Source organism: Elgaria multicarinata, chromosome 2 (assembly GCF_023053635.1).
Source record: "Elgaria multicarinata webbii isolate HBS135686 ecotype San Diego chromosome 2, rElgMul1.1.pri, whole genome shotgun sequence".
In the NCBI taxonomy this organism is placed as follows: Eukaryota; Metazoa; Chordata; class Lepidosauria; order Squamata; family Anguidae; genus Elgaria; species Elgaria multicarinata.
The window spans coordinates 140,846,795-140,863,350 of NC_086172.1; the positions used below are offsets into that span (position 1 = coordinate 140,846,795).

The 16,556-nt window shown below is 40.2% G+C and overlaps 1 protein-coding gene across 1 annotated transcript in view; it reads left to right on the plus strand.

The window, feature by feature from the left end:
• The first annotated feature begins 754 nt into the window (after positions 1-754).
• NUBPL (NUBP iron-sulfur cluster assembly factor, mitochondrial) overlaps positions 755-16,556 on the plus strand; it is an 80,882-nt gene continuing 65,080 nt past the window's right edge. The window contains exons 1-3 of the mRNA XM_063118893.1: positions 755-906; positions 1,154-1,301; positions 6,113-6,147. Of these exons, the coding sequence (XP_062974963.1) occupies positions 820-906; positions 1,154-1,301; positions 6,113-6,147 (270 nt within the window). The 5' untranslated portion in view covers positions 755-819. The remainder of the gene's footprint in view (positions 907-1,153; positions 1,302-6,112; positions 6,148-16,556) is intronic.

The following is a 16,556-nucleotide window of genomic DNA, read 5'->3' on the forward strand; positions in this document are numbered from 1 at the left end:
TAAGACCTACTGAACTCAATGGGGTTTACATCTGAGAAGTCATTGGATTGCACGGTAAAACTTTTTCAGGGGTTGCGGAAAGGGCTTCAGGAATTCTGGGCACTTGCACTGTCACGCTTCGTGCCACTTGGAGGGAAGAAGAGGACTCGACTCGTCTCATCACTAGCCAATATGAACTCCGTTGCTGTCTCCTGAAGTACAGCCTGGGTGCAGTGGAAGCTGGTGACTCCGATTTCGGTGGGGCTGTGAATCCATTCAGGGTTTCAGTCAGAACTCTAAAGGAGCTATCCATGTTGCGAGACTTATTCTGGGGATTGGGTTCAGCACTTTGGACAGCTCCTTCAGAGTTCTGACTGAAACCCAGAATGGATTCACAGCCCCACCGAAATAGGAGCCACCAACCAGCATCCACTGGCCAGAGGAAGGGACTTCCTCCGAAGCAGGTTTCCTCCTGGGGAGCCTCACATAATCGTGGGGGACGAGTTTCCTGCATTGTCCAATCCCCGCGGACCATCCCTCCCTCTCCCGGAAGCACCCTGCGGATTTCATAGCACCTCCATCGCTTTCTTGCCCCGGAAGTGCTTTTTCAAGTCCCGGAGCCTATAGCCGGCTGTTCTCGGTCCTGCTGCGGTGAAAACGCGGAACTTTCAGCTTGGCAAGTGTCTATTTCCGGTCGGACCGAGGAGGCGTCCGGAGGTCAAACTCTATTGTTTTAACCATTGTTAGTCAGACTCAGATCTTCTAGGGTATAAACGGGGTTCTTGAAGGCTTGAATAGCTTAAGAGGCGCTACACCGGGGTAACATACTTTAAGATTAAAATGAGACGGTTCAACTCGTTATTGGCGGCTGGCAAGCAGTCGCCTTTAAGGCTGCTAAATGTAGTGGCGGTAAACTTAAAAAAAATGGTAAGCTTCCTTTATTTCAGGTGTTGCTTCATTTATTTCAGTAGTGACGAGCTGACATGCCTACGTCGCTGTAGTGTTTATATGTACCTGTAGTATATTACATGTAGCAGTCTCGCTCCTTTGCAACCAAGGCGGTTTTCTGTAACCTTAACTCAGTGTTGTGAGAGATCTCAATTTGAAAGCTGCAGTACTTAGTGTATGAGTAACGGCTTAGAATTTGCATGTTCTTTTTTGGTTTGTTTTTAAGTCCTCAAGTGCAAAAGATGCGACCCTCAAAGAGAAGCAAAGCAAAATCATGGCCAGAGGACTTCCAAAGCAAAAGCCAATTGACGGAGTTAAAGAAGTGGTGGTTATAGCTTCTGGGAAAGGGGGTGTTGGAAAGTCAACAACTGCTGGTAAGTCTTTTGTTTGGTATGTTCTAGTTAATTTGACTGTATATAGTATGCACATCACAGTTCAGATGTAGTTTTATGGATAGCAATTAGTAAATGGATTATTTTATTAGGATTTTTTTTAAAAAAAACCAAACGTAAACTTTTATCTGCGTTCTAACTTCAGCACTTCTATAAACACATTTAATCTAATTGAGAAGTTTTTTTAAAAAGACCAAACAAAACCATAAATATAATTCATTCTGAAATAAACAAACCAGAGTTTTCTTCTTACTTTAAATTTGTTACAGTTGGGGTAGTTCCAAATATGTGTAAAGACCTGAAGCTGAAATGAGTTAAAGACTTAACTTGAAAAAAATACCTTTTAATTGGTTAACCTGTGTGTGTTCAGAACAATTGGAATGTTAAGCAAACAAAAGCTTCCATCAAAAATTGTCACTTTTTGGCTTTATTTAGGCAATATAAAGTTAGAAGGACAGATTAATATTTTAAAAGTAGGGATCTTTAAGTAAAATTAGTTTAATGTTGATTTTTTATTTAAGAGGGGCTACTCATTGGCTCACTCTGACTTAAATTGATCATGGATTATGTGGTTAATATTTTTGATCATTTCACAAATAGATTGTGCAGTATTACACAACTTACTTTGGAGTAAGTCCCATTGAATACAGTGGGACTTACACCTGAGTAAAAGTGCACAGCTTTGTGCTGCGCAGCTACTTTCACACTAGATTTAAGCTGAAAGTAGTACTTTGTTTAAAACTTCAGCTGTTAGAATGTTTAAATAATTTTACGTTTTTGGCATAGTGTTCTGGTTTGTTTTTGGGGGGATGAGTTTATTTTAAACCGTAACCGAGACATTTTACTTTATTTTCTGCACTGTTAAACATAGAAGGTCTGGCTATTAAATAGCAGTGAACAGAAGATATTTATTTTGGCATTGTCAGTGACTGTTTTTATTGTTGAAAAATGCTGTTATAAACAAAATTATCAGTCACACTATCACTTGGCATAAAGCCATGGCAATACACATGTTGAATAGCTTTCATTTACAGTGATTACAGAAAGGTGAAAACTTACAATGAGGATGAGGGCAAGAAATCTACTATAAAGAAATAAAATCAATCTGTTCCTCCCACTGCAATGAATGAATAAGTGACAGTAATAAGCATTTATTAGTACTGGGGTAAGGATTGTATGACATATCACATTATTAGGTGATTGCAGTTATTTATTAGTAAATGCAAGAGCATTAGTAAAACTGCAGGAGCCCTGCCCTCTTTTGTTTCTGGTCACTCTGGTATAGCTCCTGCAGCTTTAACTGTTGTGATGAAGAGGGAATTTCAACAGGTGCTGCATGCATACAAATAACACCTTTTGCTGCCATATCAGGGCATCTTTGAGAAATTGAGGAAATATAAGACATAAAGAATGTTAAAGTACATCCTGTACTGAATCCAACTCTGGGCAACACAGTTTAAGAAGGATATTGACAAACTAGAACATGTCCAGGGGAGAGTGACAAAGATGGTGAGGGCCTGGAGACCAAGTCCTCTGAGGAAGGGTTGAAGGAGCTGGGTATATTTAGCTTGGAACAAAGATGATATGATAGCTATCTTCAAATATTGGAAGGGATGTCACAGAGATGATGGAGCAAATTTGGTATCTGTTAATTCAAAAGGTAAGACCCAAAGCATCAGGTTCACATTACAAGAAAGGGGATTTCAACTGAACTTTAGGAAGAAGTTGGTGGACTCTCCTTTGTTTGATGGTTTTAAGGCAAGGCTGGATGGCCGCCTATCAGAAGAAGTTGTAGTACTTTATTTCCTGCTTCAGCAGGGGGTTGTTTTAGATTACCTTGGAGTTCCTTTGAACTCTGTTTTAGATTACTCATAGAATCACAAACATTCAGAGTGAGTATATGGATGAAGTGCAGCTCAAACCAGGATATATAAATTCCTTGCTACATTCTTGGGATGCTCCAGTATTCCCAGGAGCTTGGGTATCTTTAGCTTCCTTGAGGACCAAGCCTTATTATATTCTTCTTACTTTGGGATTTTTAAACATAATGCCTCAATTATCCCCTATGTATTTAGCCAAGAACCCACAACTTGCTAGACTATTCTAGCTAGTTCTGTCATTGTAACTTGGATTCCACACTATATCTAGGGGAAACTATTAATGATCTTAGAATAATTCTTTTTTAAGTACATGCCTGGCTCCAAAGGTGCCTTGCATAGCAGAAGGAAACTTCCACTATTCAAATTTGACAGTTCCTTGCTCTTACACCCTATCCCATGCCGGTCCTGAAGCGCTTGGGAGCCTTAGCAATCCAGAACTCTTTTCATATGGCATAGTGGTTGCAGCTGGAAGGAGGGATCACAAAAGCCACATTGTGCAATGTAGTTCCACTTATACTACTTTGGATGCAACCTAAGTTTTAATTAAGTTACATTTATTTAAATAAAATAAATTTACTTCCATTACCTATTATTGGTTATTGATTTTGTGAAACACCTTGGACATTTTGCATCAAACAGAGAGACAGTAATTGAGGCAGAAAACTAAACCGGAACAGAAGAGACCCTTTGGGTGTCAACCTTTTATTGTGTCAAGCTTTTATTTATTATTTGTTCATTTATTTATCTGTTTCAGATGTGGAGCAGTTTGCAAACATTGTAAATAAATAAATAAATATTCTTTGTTAACGCAATAAAAGGTTGATACCCAAAGTATCTCCTCTGTACCCTCTTCGGTTCTAGTATAGTTTTCTTGTTCAATTACTGTCTCTCTACTTGATGCATGTCTCTCTACTTGATGCAAAATGTCCAAGGTGTGTCTCAAGAACACAGTAGGCTTTCGATTTGCAGCACTTTATTTGAACTTGGTGACTGCTGCAGATTTCTGGTTCAAGGGTTTTCTAGTAGCTGATCTGATCTAATTTGGCAGTGTAGTCCATCAACACATCTGTGTCACACTAAAGTGACAGAGAATTGCTATGTTTACATGCTGACAGTGCACTATTCATTGACCTTTTGCTCTACTCTGAAATAAATTCTTACAAGTCCACTCTGTTCAGGTTTGTAGGGTAGTGTCTTAATAGGCTGTTAATATCTGTTTCTGCAACATTATTGGTAATGTATTTATTTATTATTTATTTATTTAATTACATTTATATACCGCCCCACAGCCGAAGCTCTCTGGGCGGTTTACATTAAGCGCTTTAATGTATGGCAAACTCCCCAAATAACCAGTCTCTAAACATGATAAAACAAGGGCCACATTTCTTCAGGGGTGGTTTGTCAGTGGCTGCATAATAGCAGTGGGTGAGGCTGAAGACAAAAGTAGGTATGGGGCTCCTTTTCTCTGTTTACCCCTCCCCAGCCAACAAGCAAGAGCGAGAGATTATTTTTCTAGAGGTCTGAAATGATTGCTCTCAGTGGGTATCTCCCCATTCCATTTCCATCACTCAATACGTTTTGGATATTCCCTCCCCACCTTGCCTTCTAGGCTCCCCCCACCTGTATGAAATTAGTTTGCAGACCCCATGCAGCACTCAACCGCAGGCTGTCCACCTCAGCCTAAAGCATTATAGATAATACTTTACAAAGTACTATTATTTTCAATACCTATATTTATGTGGATTTTCTGCATTATCAGGGGGTTAGGCTAGGTGAACTTTGAGGTACCTTCCAACTCAGTGACCCTATTCACATGATCACGGGTGGATGGGGGAACTGTGCTGCAGGGAGGCGTAGGAAAACCATGATGCGTATGTCCCTCACATGACCGGGAACCACATGGCATGCTGTGGTTGACATACCCATCCTGATTCTGTAGGTAAATTCCCATCCTCCCACTCCTGATTATCCCAGTGGCTGCCACAGCAAGAATCAGGCCATGACAGCCGCTCCATCTGTTGCTGTCAGGTGGCAACCATAGAGTTCAGCATGCTGCCTAGAGGGTCACTGGACGTTCCAGACATGTCTCCATGGTCAAAAGCAAAAAAAGAGGAACCTCACTATGAGACTGAAAAGAAAGGGAAAAGATCCACCAGCACTCCTGAAGTTGAGCACACAAATATAGGGAGCCCAATGTGTTGTGCATATACCAAAAGCCTTAACACGATTTATTCTAGCCAGCAGTCATATAATGAATGTCAATGGAGGTTTAGCAAACAGGTAATAAACATATAGCAAAGTTACTGGTGATTAACAAGGACAAAAACATGTCATAAACATGACAGAATACAAAGGAAAACATATAAATGTAATATTAAACAATGACTCCAAATTGTATGCACCGTTTCCAACTTCGTCAGTAATACACATTTTCAGTTTTCAAAAGTTAAGCATTCACCATAACAAACATATAAGCTTGGCATGTTGGCTGCAGGTTCTAATCCCCGTGGTAGACTGTTTGCTTCCTGAAGAGAAATGTTGGACTCCATGTCCAAAATTGTGGTAAGGTTTTCTAATCTGTAATTGACAACTTCTAGAAACAGCATAAGTCTAAACCAATGAGGTTACCTATCCCAAGGCCCCTTACCTCCACTGCAGAGGGTGGGTAATGGGGGTGGGTATAGTATCCATTGTAGAGGAGGAACCGCCCCCCAACACACTAATCCAAACGTGACCCATGGTGAGTTAGTGTGATTCTGAACCTAGCCAGTGATTCTACGTCCAGAAACTTGACAAAATTCTGTACTGTAGCTCAACCATCTTAAAGACATTTCTTCTTTCTAGGAAGAGATCACACTCTTAAGATGGTGGTGATGGAGCTTGCTAAACTTTGTTTTCTCCCATTTTTTCCAGTGAATGTAGCCCTTGCACTGGCAGCAAATGATTCAGTAAGTGACCATCTTATTAATTCAGTATTAATAAACATCTTAACAATTTTCTTTTAAGAACAGATTTTAAATGCATGCTTCTGCGGGGAAAAATATATTGGTTTCAATAGGTGGGTTCTGCTGATACAGTGGGGGTGGTTACCATTCTTTTTCAGGATTCTTGGCAGTAAAAATCCTTGTTGGGGGGGGGGACCAGGGAAATCATGATTCTTTGCTGCATGCTATTAGTCAATTGTGAATGGCACCCTCAGAATACAATAACTAATGAGGGAATTACTTTACATGAAGCCAGGAGTGGGAAAGATACAAGCAAAGATCAAAGCATAGTTAAGCAGTCAGATACAATACACAATTCAGAAGCAGAGTCAAGCAGGAGTTCAAGGGTCAATAGCATGGAGGATGAATCACAAGGCAAGGTCCCAAAAACAAGGTAGACAACACAGAAGCTGAAAGAACAATGTTCTGACTGAAACTGAAGGCTTATATAGCCAGAGTTTCCTGAGCCCTACCCAGGCTCAGCTGCAGTGTATTACAGGCCATTTGGCAAAAGTCCTACTCAGGACATGGGCCTTGCTCCTGAGGAGACCTTTCTTCCTGAGGGGTCCTCCTCTGTAATCAAAGGAGCCCTGTTGTTTTGTCTCGAGGTGTTGACACTTGGGGCTGGATTGTCGGCCAGCTTCTGTCTCAGAGGCAGAATTCCTCTTCTCCTGTGGGGATGGACTAGTGGTGATCTCCTCTGAGGGCCCAGGCTCACCCAGATCTCCTGACATGAGTGACTCCTTGGTGTTGCCTGTTCCTGGGAACATTATCTCTTCCTCAGAGCAGGATTCCTCCAGCAGGGGCATGACGTGATGACATGCATCTCTTTTCATCTGCATTAGGTGAGGCTGTGGATGTGCTAGATTGGTGCCTGGCTGTGATAATGGACTAGATAAAGGCTATAACTCAATCCAAAGAAGACTGGGATGGTGTTAGTGAGTGGTTCTTCTGTCCAGATGCAGCATGTTCAACCTATTCTTGATGGGGTTGAAGTCTTGCTGAAGGAACAGGTTCATAGCTTGGGGGTCCTCCTGGAGTCACTTGAGGTACAGGTAGCCTCAGTGGCACAGAGTGCCATCTATCAGCTTTGGCTGCTGGCTCAGCTACACCCTTGTCTGGCTTCAGTAATCTATGTTCTGTTAGGTTACTACAATGCACTCTACACGCAGTTGACCTTTAAGACTGTTCAAAATCTGCAGTTTGTGCAAAATGCAGTGACTAGATTGATAACAAGGACCAGAAGGTCTGACCATATAACAACAATTCTGGCCCAGTTCCACTGGCTGCCTCTATGTTTCTGAGCCTAATTCAAGGTGATGGTATTGACCTATAAAGCCTTAAATGACTTGGGACTGCAGTACCTGATGGAGCACCTCTCCTGGTATGACCCTATCTTTTGGTCAACATCTGAGTGCTTCCTCAAAAGTAAAGACTTTCCTCTACTCTCTCTTCTGGATTTATTGTCAATCGTTTTTAACTTGTTTTAGAACTGTTTTAAATTTCTGAATGATAAAGATTTTCAATGTGTTCTCTCATGCTGTGAGCTCCTCAGAGACTATTGGCTATTGAGCAGTATTGAAATGAGAAGAAGCTACAGATAAGATTTGAATCAGAGATTTTTGGTTCATAGCTCAGTCTCTAAAGGCACAATCTCATTCATATTTAGACAGAAAAATGTTTAAATATTGTGTGACTTTTTTCCATCTAAATTTGCATAGAATTGGACCGTCAATGGTTGGGAAAAGCCATATAGAGAGAGCTTGGGAAGCCATGTAAAATGTCTAAAAATGCAGATTTGTTGAACCACAACTTTTTTCATCGCCAGCATACTTGCTGTGCTATGCTAGCTATGCCTGTATGACAACTAAGGGAATCATAACACTATAGTAAGTAAAGTAGTCAAGCTATCTCTTGCTGGCGTATAAGGAAATAACACACAATCCATATGTGTGAAGCCAAAGTGTATTTGAAATGCTTACAGCAAATAAGCATAATATTGACTTGTGGCTGATGAATTAAGATTAAGAGTGCTCTGCATGGATTTATTAGACTACTGCAGTGAAAAGCTTCTTGAAAATCTGTCAGGTTTGCAGGGACTGGAGGAAAAACTGGGAGAAAGAATTTGAGAGTAACAGATGTTTCATTAATGTTTGATATAGAAGTAAATTTTTAAAATCAGTGTTTTGGAATTAATTGCTTGATTGACACTAATGGGAGTCACCTGGCAAGTCTTCAAATACTGCATAGAAAATGTTTCATAATTAATGCTTGATATTGCAGACAGTACAATTCACAGTGGAGACACAATAGGCTGAGCGCTCTAGCACACAACTGTTCATCTTGGTTAACAGCAGTTGTATATGCAGTAGTTCTGCTGCTTCTCTGCTCCTCAAGAGAAATACAAGTTTTACTGCCATTCTTCAGTTTATTTTCACCTTAATGAAAAGATGAGCTTACCCAAACATTTACTGATCGTGTAGGTTTGCATTCTAAATGAACTGAGTGGTGTGGCTAAGGGTGTGGAGAATGATCTGGGAAGTTTCTATTTCAAATTTTGCCACTTGGTCTCACTGTGGCCTTACATTATTCTCCATCTTGGCCCCACATCCACAATGTGATGATAAAAAATATGTGCGGTTGTTGTAAGAATTACTGAGAAAATATATGTGAAATGCTTTGAAAGTGTGCTTTGTGAATACTTCATAAATGCTAAGTATTATTTTGATAGGCTTGGTTTATAATTCTCTGCTCCTGACTGCAACTCGTCTTCCATGAACGGAGCAAAAATTGAAAATCTGAGTCATATCTTTGGTTATTTATCAGTGTGTCTTGAGTGTGACATAATAAAATAAAGAACGTCATGACATTGAAATTTAAATGTATAAAAATATACAGGATAAATTGAGGTCCTGAATTTGTCTTTGTCTTAGCTTTGAAATGTGATGATTCTTCATCTTATATCTTACATAAGAATACTTATGTAGTAGAAATCTTATTACTTGAGATCTACCAGGCCAATTTTGCTCATTTGTATTAAAATAAAATTTGAGCAGTATAGACAGGCAGAAAAAATTGAAACTTTGAAAAAGTTGAAAGCTCAAGGTATGGACAGCCCAGGAAGGGAGAGGGATGAGGCAAAGGTTGATGCATATGCCCCACACTGTACGTGCAATGTAACATGTAACTGAGCGTGTGTATGTGCTTGTAATAATGCCTACTCCTGTGAGTTCAGAGTGCTGGCCCAATGAAAGGACAGGCACAGAATGTTGGGGAAGGGGCTGAAGAAAAGTCATTTGTTGATAGTTTGGAGTAGGAGGAAGACAAGGAGAAAGAGCTGAAAGGACAGCAGAGGCAGAAGAGAGAGAGAAATCTTACATCATGTGTTTTCAACCTCCAGCTTCAAGCAATGGTAAACTTTTTAAAAAGAACAAGGAAGCAGACAAACTTATTTTTATCCAATCGTTCTCAGGCTATTAGCCCCCCTGGTGACATGGGATTTGCATTAGTTTAGGAAGATTAGGAATGCTAGACTTGTTCATAGCTTGAAATGTAGCTTGCATATAAGACATGGGAGATCTTTTTTTCTTTTTTTTTAGAATGTACCAGTGAGAGAATTTCATTTTAGTCACACACAGTATGAATGAGAAAGAGAAAGGAGTGTTGCTGAGGTTCTCTGGGACTCTGAGAGAGGACCGAGATAGAATCTACAGTACATAGGCTTGCTTTTCTCTTTCTCAAAAGAGAGCTTTACATTCTCAAGATTCTGGTTCAGATACCAGATTTGTGTTATCTTTGTTTTATGGCAAGACCTTGCAGCTTTTTCTGAGTGGCAGATATGTGCAAATTGCTGTGTTTGTATAACTTCTCAAAATGCAATTATAAAATGTTATTCACAAAATCTTATACACAATTCCAAACTGGTATTACAGGGATGTTATTACTGGTATTACAGGCTGACACACCGTAGGTTCCTGAATATTATCGCTAGCTGGGGGTATATCTGCTACTCCTATTCTGCCTGCTTTTAAAGGTTATAATTTTTGTCTTAGACTTGCATTCCAGTCAAGCTTAAATAAATGTGTACGTTGCAATTCTGTGCATACATGTAGAAATGGATCTTAATTATCTCCATTTGTTACATTGACTTTTGGTCCAATGGGCTAATAAGGCACATCCAAAAATCATTTTCTGTGCTCTTGGTTGGATGCATGTGTGTTAAACACTAGAAGCTTGCAGAAGTGGTCTATCTGTGATTTTCCTCCCATTCCTTTCACTGGCGTCACATGGACTGGGGAGATGTTATGTGCACTGGATATATATCTATTGCCGTTCATATCTTCCACATAGACACATCTGTGCTTTAGTGAGAATGTCTGCAGTGCTACAGTGGCTTAAGTCTACACAAGCATCATGGGTAGAGCTGGTTTTAGTACTCAAATTCCAGAGCTGTTCTAAGTAAGATTGTATCTGTGTCTACTTCTCACTGTGGATAACCTGACTTAATTGATGGAAAATTCTGCTGCAGTAAGAAATGTAAAGGTCATGCTATGTCAAGTATTGCTTTAAGCAAATGGAACATTTGGGATAGTCCTGGGTCACTAGATCTGTAACAGCTTTGAGTTATCTGGTTGTTATAGTTGGCTTAGTTAATTAGTGGCAAGAATCGGCGTGATTTTTTAGGCTGTACTGAGAATGTCTAAAGCTCTGCAGCGTCAAACCCCCACTCACCCACCCTGAAGGTAATAGGCTTTACCCTAGTATCTTCCTTCTTAATTGCCTGTTTAGTTTTGACAGCACATTCTTTTTAATCCCTTTGAAATGGCAGTAACCAGCCAGTTCTCTTCCCCCAGGAGTCTCTAAGGAACCTTTGGCTTTTCTGCCAGGCTGACTTGCATTTATGCTAGGGCAACTGTTTTATGAAAGCTGCATCACCACAGACATTTTTTTTATAGCAGGAACAACTCAAATTAATAGAACCCAACTATAATACATCAAGATTGTTTGTTTATGGACACAGTGTTTTAGTGAGCAAACACCAGCTGTGCATGACGAAGGATGGCATAAATCCAGTTATGGAAACTGTGCTTATGCTGTCACTGTGTGGGGAAACTCTCTAGTCAACCTGCTTTAAAAATCATTTTTACCAATGAGGGCTGTGATGAAGCCCCTTGCTGTGCACTCTGTGTATGCTTGAGGTTCCCACAAAACAGGTGGGAAAAAGATAAGTTTTGTATATGAAGACATCTAGGTAGCTTGCAGCAAAGGTGGGTAATCTGTTCAGCACTGAAGATGAAGATGGATAAAAAAAATAGAGGAAAAGAGGGCACCTAATTTATCTGTGTGCAATCAACATACTTGGCGTAAGATGCTGGGTATATTGCATTTATCCTGAGATATGAAACGCATAGCTACACACATCTAGAGTTAGCCCTTGGAAAACCATTGAGAGAGGGAGGTCATCGAAGGTGACAGAGCAAGATATGGACACTCTCATGTATGTGTAACACCATCATCCCAAATCCACTGTCCAAGCCACCCTGCATCCCCACCTCCAGACTTACAAAGGTTCTTCTGTGTTTACTATATATCATGATGCAGCCTACCCTCATCTGGTGCCTTCCAGAGATAATTTGCTAGAATTCCCATTATCTCCAGCCATCAGCAACTGGGCATGGTTGCTGAGGCTGATGGGAGTTGCTGTCCAACACATCTGGAGAGCGCCATGTTCAGGAAGGCTATAATAATATATTCATTTTACTCTGCAACATTATTCTGCACTGACCTCTGAAGTGTGTGTTAGTAAACTGGCCCCTTACCCACTTGGAGGTTTAATTTACGAAGACCCAAGAGGGGGGGGGGGCTGAAGAATGGCCATTCTGGTGCACGTGTGTGTGCACCAGTAATTATTTTTTAAAAGGCATCTCAAAAGGCAAAATTGGACAAAATAGGGAAGTGTTCCTATCAGCAAGACATACTAGAAAATCAGAATTGTTCTTGCTAATGAAGCCAGACCATTTTCAATGAAAGACTCTGGAGAAATAGGCAGCCAGCAGAGGGAGCTCAACAAACCAAATTCTGTGTTTCTCCAGCAATGGAACTCTGGCCATGACATCATGAAATACGTTTATAATACACGTCTCTTATTAACAACGTAATCCATTTGAAGAAAAGGAGAGGAAATCAGAATAAAAGAATGGTAAACAGTTATCTCTCAAAGAGTTATTAGACTTGAATATAGACTTGCAAATAGACAAATAAGTGTTATAAAAAAAATAAAACACTTTCATGATGACAACTTGATATATAACATTGTGTTTGTGATATCTCCTTTTGAATGTGGTATCTTAAATTACTGCAAAAGTGGTGGGGAGCAGGGAAAGGGAGCAGGGTAAAAAATAATTGCTTAGTTAAGAGATGTGGAAATGCGGAAATAAGAGGGATCTCCAGGGTCTGTTTTCTAATTTCAGGTAAAACCCAAAAATGTTTAGGTCTAACTTTTGGTGCATTTTAAAAAATAATTCCAGATCCCTTTTATTGTGAATATCAGCAAAACAACAGAAATTACATTGTGAAAAAGAAAAGAAAACACACACACTACATATATAGCAATATCGTCATTTTCCCATCATGTGTACCGTTCATTAAAAAAAAGGGAGATAGTTATACATAGGTTATACATTCAAGAAAAGCAGACCAAATATGTGTGTATTTATCCACTTGCAAGTTGCACCTATACAACACCGTTCAAAAGTTGTTAGTTGTAGTGTTCCTCAGAAAACTCTTGCTTTTGATGGGAGGCAAATGAGGAGGCTTGCTAAGTAATCCACAAAGCTTTTATTAAGCAACAAACTCTCTTCTACCTGAAGCGAGTTTAACCTCTTGGAAACGTCCCCCTAGGCAAAACTATGCAAAGTAAGCAAGACAATTGTCAGCTCAAGAAGAATAGGAAACCACTTCCCAAAAGCCATTAACTTCGGGGAGCCTGGTGTGGAGGCAGGTTCTGATGTAATCGAACTGACTTTCTCACGCTTTCTTTCTGCACTGTGCGTTTGAGCCTTCTGGTGGACCCTAGCATCAGCTAGCTTGTCGGGACTCTCACCTCCGGAAGAAACCTCACTACCCACTGAGTGTGTAGGATTGGCCTTGAGGAGATAAGCTCTGGAGAGGGCTGACTCCCAGGTGGGGAATCACCTGTGGGAGCTTCCTCCCCCACTGGTACAGGCTGGCTGGTGTCTGGCGCTGTGTCTTCTAGTTCTGAATCTGATTGATTAACTGAAACATCTTCTCCCAAGACAGGGGCAGTAGTGTTAGACATGACAATAGTGTTATTAGGTCCTCAGTTGCAATATGGGAGGTGAGCATTTGTCCTTCCAACATGCTAATATAAGTCTTTTGGCTGTCATAAAGGCTCTGAAGATCCATCTCTGCTGACCATGTCTTAACTTCCAAGAAACCAGTAGGTAATTTAGGAGGACTTGCGTATTGTTCCATATTATAGGTTGTTTCAGCACAAAGTTTATCCTTATTATTACCTCCTCCCCAAAATGGGTGACTATGGGGCATTGCCAAAACGTATGAGTTAAAGAAGCATTAGATGCATTACATCCAACAGTTGTGCAAGTTAAGCAGACCCTTATTGAAAAGGTGTGGAGTCCAATAGACCCGAAACAATTTTTTTTGCTGAATAAGACATAGCCTAATGTCCATAGAAGCTTCAGATACCGATGCTATGGCAACAGTCCATTGATAGGCAAGATAGGACAATCCAATTCGCTATTCCAGTCCTGTCTTAAACTATGGGTATAGAAGCATCAAGTTGTACATGTGCAACCATTCCTATGAACGAAGAAATAAAAATATTTGTATATGTATACCTGTGTGCATTTGAATCCTGACTACATTTCTGTCTATGAGAACATTTAAAGCTTGTTCCAGTGTTCTTAAAAACAGGAGTCCCAAGAAAAGGGTTCATGTATGTAGAGAATCCAGAAGAAGGTTAGCAGAAGTGAAAATCCATGGAAATTAGTAACTATATACTGTATTGTCTGAATCCATCTACTGAAACCCACCCACCCCCTGCCCAAATAAAACTGAGCTATCTGTCCATGAAGAACAGGGCATTAAAACAGATTGGCAAGGTAGATGAGCTAGTCAAGGGGTAGGTAAGCTGATGTTCTCTAGAGAAGATGTAGTGAGGGCCACTAGCTTGGATGGCTTTAAAAGGCAATAAGATTAATTCATGGAGAACAAAGCTATCAATGGCTACTAAGATGTTGAGGCCTGATGCACCTCACTTGTGAAACATTTTTAAGCTTTGAGATGTGTGCAGTATTCAAAGATGACATTGTTAGTCTCATCTCAGAGCTTTGTTCAGTACGACTTTGTTGCGTTGTCTATTCCATAACATTTTTGGCTGTTAAAATGAGAGAACCTTTAGATTGATAAAGAGTGTTAGGTTTAAGGACATGGTATGCAGTTTTCCAAATATTTATCTTTCAAATGGTAATTAGAGGATAAAGCATTAGGGTGATTATTTGAAGGGGTTTGATTAGCTGCAAATGCAGATAAAAGAAATGAGTCATGAATCTTCATAATCAGGTAAATTATGTGTTTTGTCTGAGAACAAAGGAATTAAAAATGGTGTTGAAGTCTTTGAAATCTGGCATGAAAATGTGGCTTCCCGGTTTCTTAAATTGCAGCTTTCGTGTAGTAGACATGAAACAGCATAATCTGTCAGAGTAACTCCAATGGGATTTTATATAGCTTTGTACATTATAAAGAAACAAGATTTTTTTAAATAAAAAGTGCTAAATGAGATACTTGCTTTGATCTCTGTGATTCCGTAAAATGGTACTGTCTCCCAATTGACATGTGCATCAAGTAGTCCAGGAAAAGGTATTGGTGGAATCTACAGTCGTGATGTTGAGCTATGACTGTGAACAGAAAATTGTTCTCTTTCAGTCTTGAAGATGGTATGATAGGGATATCATTGCTCACAGAAACACGTTGATTAGTGTGGTTTTGGTCAAACATATGTACATCAGTGTCCTGCAGTTATACCTCTATTTTTTGAAAATCTCTTGTCTGTATATAGTCTATGCTTATCATAAGACCTATTTAAATTTCAAAGCCATAATAGATATTTTCACTTTATTTGTTCATATTGTATGTAGCAGAAAAGTTGGCTGCAAGAGCTGGTCAGACTTTGGGCCAGCCAAAGACATTTATTTTGGTACCGGAGGTAGAAAATTGCTAAGTGATGTATGTTGGGGTAAAAAAATCCTGAATTTACATTTATACTGATAGGGTTTGAGTGATGGCTCAAGAACATATGGGGCTTTTTAGCTTAGAAAAGAGGCAGCTAATGGATAACCATGATAGAGTATAAAATTATGCATGGTGTGGAGAAAGTGGATAGGGACACCTTTTCTTCCCTCACTCATACTAGAATCTGGAGTCATCCAGCAAAGCTGAAGGACAGATAATAGGAAGTACTCATTCACCTTGCACTAATTCACCTTGTACATCATTAAAGTATTGCATTTCACTACCATAAGGTGCACTGATGGCCAACAACTTGGATTGCGATAAAATTGGATTACACAAATTCATGGAGGATAAAGCTTTCACTGGCTACTAGTCATGAAAGCTATATATTGTCTTCAGTATCAGAGTCAGTTGCTGGTGAACAGAAGCGGAAGGGTCCTATTGCACTTACATCCTACTTGTGGGCTTCCCACATGCTGCTGGCTTGGCCACTGTGTGAACACAATACTTGAATAAATAGGCCTTTGGTCTGGTCCAGCCCAGCTCTTCTTGTCTTCTTTCTTTCTTTCTTTCTTTCTTTCTTTCTTTCTTTCTTTCTTTCTTTCTTCCTTCCTTCCTTCCTTCCTTCCTTCCTTCCTTCCTTCCCTCCTCCTCCTCCTCCTCCTCCTCCTCCTCCTCCTCCTCCTCCTCCTCCTCCTCCTCCTCCTTCTTCTTCTTCTTCTTCTTCTTCTTCTTCCATTTCAAAAGCAGTTTGTTGTTGTTTATTCGTTCAGTCGCTTCCGACTCTTCGTGACTTCATGGACCAGCTCACGCCAGAGCTTTCTGTCGGCCGTTGCCACCCCTAGCTCCCCCAAGGTCAAGTCTGTCACCTCCAGAATATCATCCATCCATCTTGCCCTTGGTCGACCCTTCTTCCTTATGCCTTCCACTTTCCCTAGCATCAGCCTCTTCTCCAGGGTATCCTGTCTTCTCATTATGTGGCCAAAGTACTTCAGTTTTGCCTTTAATACCATTCCCTCAAGTGAGCAGTCTGGCTTTATTCCCTGGAGTATGGACTGGTTTGATCTTCTTGCAGTCCAAGGCACTCTCAGAATTTTCCTCCA